The 4,386-nt window shown below is 51.8% G+C and overlaps 1 protein-coding gene across 1 annotated transcript in view; it reads left to right on the plus strand.

Annotated features, from left to right (window-relative positions):
• Positions 1-2,237: 2,237 nt before the first annotated feature.
• LOC125482188 (cytochrome P450 11B, mitochondrial-like) overlaps positions 2,238-4,386 on the plus strand; it is a gene marked incomplete at its 3' end in the record, with an annotated part of 7,000 nt that continues 4,851 nt past the window's right edge. Inside the window, exons 1-2 of the mRNA XM_048594196.1 lie at positions 2,238-2,467; positions 3,566-3,721. Coding sequence (XP_048450153.1) covers positions 2,238-2,467; positions 3,566-3,721 — 386 coding nt within the window. The remainder of the gene's footprint in view (positions 2,468-3,565; positions 3,722-4,386) is intronic.

Below are 4,386 nucleotides of genomic sequence, written 5' to 3' on the forward strand. Positions count from 1 at the left end.
CTCTCTCTGCCACCTCTCTCTCTCCACCACACCCTCTCCTGCCGTCTGTCTCTCCGCCACAGCCTCTCCCACTCTCTCTCCGCCACACCTTCTCCCACCGTCTGTCTCTCCACCACAGCCTCTCCCACTCTCTCTCTCCACCACACCCTCTCCCGCCGTCTCTCTCTCCACCACACCCTCTCCCGCCGTCTCTCTCTGCCACAGCCCCTCCCACCGTCTGTCTCTCTCCACCACCTCTCTCTCTCCACCACACCCTCTCCTGCCGTCTCTCTCTCTCCGCCACAGCCTCTCCCGCTCTCTCTCTCTCCGCCACACCCTCTCCCGCCATCTCTCTCTCTGCCACAGCCTCTCCCACCGTCTCTCTCTCGCTCTCTCTCTGCCACCTCTCTCTGTCCACCACACCCTCTCCCACTGTCTGTCTCTCCACCACAGCCTCTCCCACTCTCTCTCCGCCACACCCTCTCCTGCCATCTCTCTCTCCACCACACCCTCTCCCACTGTCTCTCTCTCTCTCTCCTCGCCACCTCTCTCTCTCCGCCACACCCTCTCCCGCTCTCTCTCTCTCCGCCACACCCTCTCCCGCTCTCTCTCTCCGCCACACCCTCTCCCGATCTCTATCTCTCCCACTCCCTCCCATGGCTTACAAAGGAAATAAGAGATAATATTCAATCCAAGGAAGAAGCGTACAGATTGGTCAAGAAAAATAATAAATCTGAGGATTGGGAGCAGTTTAGAATTTCAGCAAAGAAGGACCAAAGGATTGATTAGGAAGGGAAAATACAGTACAAAAGTAAGTTTGCAGGGAATGTAAAGACTGATGCGAAGAGTTTCTATAGGTAAAAACAAATGTAAGTCCCCTACAGACAGAAACAGGGTAATGTATAATAGGGGACACAGAAATGGCTGAGGAACTGAATATATACTTTGGTTCTGTCTTCACAAAAGAGGACACAAATCAGATACCAGAGTTGTTGGAGAATGCAAGATTTAGTCAGAGGGAAGAACTGAGGAAGATCAATATTAGTAAAGAAATGGTGCTGGGAAAATTGATGGGATTGAAAGTGGATAAATCCTCAGGGCCTGATAATCTACATCCCAGAGTACTTAAGGAAGTAGCTCTAGAAATAGTGGATGCATTGGTGATCATCTTCCAGGATTCTATAGAGTCTGGAATAGTCCCTGCAGATTGGAGGGTGGCTAATGTCACTCCAATATTCAGAAAGTGAAATAGATAGAAAGTGGAATTATAGACCAGTAAGCCTAACATCGGTAGTGGGGAAAATTCTCGAATCCGTTGTCAAGGATTTTATAGCAAAGCATTTAGAAAGCAGTGGCAGGATCAGACAGAGTCAGTATGGATTTATGAAGGGAAAATCATGCTTGAAAAATCTGTTGGAATTCTGTGATGATGTAACTAGTAGAGTTGACAGGAGGATACCAGTCGGTGTGGTATATTTGGACTTTCAGAAAGCGTTTGACAAAATCCTGTACAAGAGATTATTGTGCAAGATTAAAGTGCATGGGATTGGGGGAAGTGTATTGAGATGGATAAGAAACTGGTTGGCAGAGAGGAAACAAAGAAAAGGAATTAATGGGCCCTTTTCAAATTGGCAGGCAGTAATAGTGGGGTACCACAGGGATTGGTGCTGGGACCCCAGCTATTCACCATATATATTAATGATTTGGATGAGGCAACAAAATGTAACATCTCCAAGTTTGCGGATGATACCAAGTTGGGTGGGAGGGTGAACTGTGACAAAGATGCAGAGATCCTTCAGCATGATCTAGACAGGTTGGGTGAGTGGGCAAATCAATTGCAGATGCAGCATAATTTGGATAAACATGACGTTATTCAGTCCAACACCGGCAGCTCCATATCTGCGAGAACATAGCTCAGTCTGGTAGCCATGGCGTAACACTGACGCATTGAAGACAGTGAACCAGAATTTATATGTTGTCAATGTTCTAGGTGAGGGGCAGTGGCCTTGCAACTCAGAACATGGCCTCCTTCCTTGGCCTCTAAACACACACATACATGGTCCACCATTCATCATTGTGTCTGACTGTAAATCTATAGGAAGTGTGAGCTCCACCTCCACTCGCTCTCTCTGTGGGCTTGGCACCCTCACAGCTATATAACTCTCCTTTCCCAGCCTCTGGCCACTCCAAGGTGGGACCATACAGCATAGCCCATGTCAATGAGGAGGTTGAGTCAGAAAGTCTGGGGAGCCCCCGGCATGTTTCTGCCCAAGGCAAATGGCCAACCGTCCGGTTGCTGGTCCCGCAGCGTCTCGGCTGGGGCCCCCCCTAACTCCAGAGAGCACCGGGGGGCACAGCCATATGAGGCCATTCCCTTGGCAGGGGATCATGGATGGCTCAATCTTTACCACTTGTGGAGGACTGACGGTTTCTTCAACAGGCACCAAGTGATGACAGAGAACTTCAACAGACTGGGACCCATCTACAGGTGGGGGGGTGCGCGGTACCGAGAGAGACCTGCATTGCTGGAACCCCTGTCATTACTTCCTGCTCACTTCACTACCTCAAATGCACTGTCACTGGACAGTGACAGAGTCTAGTGTCTTGTCCACAGATAGGGAGGGGGTGTAGTGGCTGAAGGAGGTGATAGGGAGGGGGTGTAGTGGCTGGAGGAGGTGACAGAGATAGGGAGGGGGTATAGTGGCTGAAGGAGGTGATAGGGAGGGGGTATAGTGGCTGGAGGAGGTGACAGAGATAGGGAGGGGGTGTAGTGGCTGAAGGAGGTGATAGGGAGGGGGTGTAGGAGGCTGGAGGAGGTGACAGAGATAGGGAGGGGGTGTACTGGCTGGAGGAGGTGACAGAGATAGGGAAGGGGTGTAGTGGCTGAAGGAGGTGATAGGGAGTGGGTATAGTGGCTGGAGGAGGTGACAGAGATAGGGTTTAAGGTCTGGAGGAGGTGACAGATACAGAGGCATGTTGGGGTCGGAGGAGGTAACAGAGATAGGGAGAGGTGTAGGAGGTGACAGAGCTAGGGAGTGGTGTAGGGGCCGGAGGAGGTAACAGAGATAGGGAGGGTGTAGGAGGTGACAGAGCTAGGGAGTGGTGCAGGGGCTGGAGGCTACAGAGATAGGGAGGGGTGTTGGAGGATCCATCTCGAGGATCTCTACACCCACATGTACATTTGTACTCAGTGCAAATGCTGTAAGTGAATTGTGAATCTTGTCTTGCAGCCTAATAGATGAACTGCTCTCTGCAGATTCCATGTCTCACAGAGTCAGTGACCAGGGGACATGGTGTGGGGGTTAGTCCTCCTGGTGGGTCTGGCCTGAGTGTGGCTGGGGAAGAACTCCCCCTGTCATTAAACACAAACCCCTGAATGTGGGGCCAGGACAGATATGGCCTCACATGCTGCCCCTGCAGTTGAATTTCTTCCTGGCGTTGACTGGTGCAGGGGACAGCCACCTCCCTCGGTTTGCCTTGGATTCTGCAAGAGCGCTCGGGTGTTTGGGGAGGGGAGGGGGGAGGGTGGGTGTGTGGTTTGGGGAGATAGATGCTGCTGACTATTGCTAACCACTGTCGTATCCAGGGAGAAGCTGGGAAGCAAGGAGAGCGTTAACATTTTCCAGCCAGACGACATTGCTGTGCTCTTCCAGTCGGAAGGGATGTTCCCCAAAAGGATGTTACTGGATGCCTGGGTTGCTCACAGAGACTATCGTAACCACAAGTGTGGTATCTTCCTGAAGTAAGTGTAGGGCGAGGAAGGGAAGGGGTAATGGGTAGTCCCTGTTTGACTGTGTTCGGTGTTACTGGGCAGCCTGCCCCTTGGGACAATCCTGTCTGTGAATATTTCCTGCCCCTGCTCTGACTCCAACTCACAGGAAGTGAAGTCCATCAATTAGGAGCCTGGCATTTACACAGGGCGAGCTAATGTGACCCCAACCGAAGTCCACGTTGTATTTTCAAAACCTGCACAGAGGCACTTTGACTGTTAGAGCCCTCTCCCCATTTACTGAGACCTGCCCTGTCCTGAGATTGTCCAGTCCAGTTTGCTGTTGCTCACATCAAAACAGAGAGCCCCACAGGCCTGCAGAGAGGTCAGCTGCTCAATGTCCAGCTGGGCAATTCTGTGTCCACATGGGAAGGTGAGTTTTAACATTAGCCAAGCAAAGTAGATCCTGTGCTCAGTTTTCTCAACAAGAGAAGCACATCGGGTTTTAAACCAAGCTAATGGGTAAGGGCAGTGCTGAGGGAGTGCCGCACTGTCAGAGGGTCAGTGCTGAGGGAGCGCCGCACTGTCGGAGGGTCAGTGCTGAGGGAGTGCCGCACTGTCAGAGGGTCAGTGCTGAGGGAGCGCCGCACTGTCGGAGGGTCAGTGCTGAGGGAGCACCGCACTGTCAGAGGGTCAGT

Source organism: Rhincodon typus, unplaced genomic scaffold (assembly GCF_021869965.1).
Source record: "Rhincodon typus isolate 14 unplaced genomic scaffold, sRhiTyp1.1 hic_rhity00006898, whole genome shotgun sequence".
Taxonomy (NCBI): Eukaryota; Metazoa; Chordata; class Chondrichthyes; order Orectolobiformes; family Rhincodontidae; genus Rhincodon; species Rhincodon typus.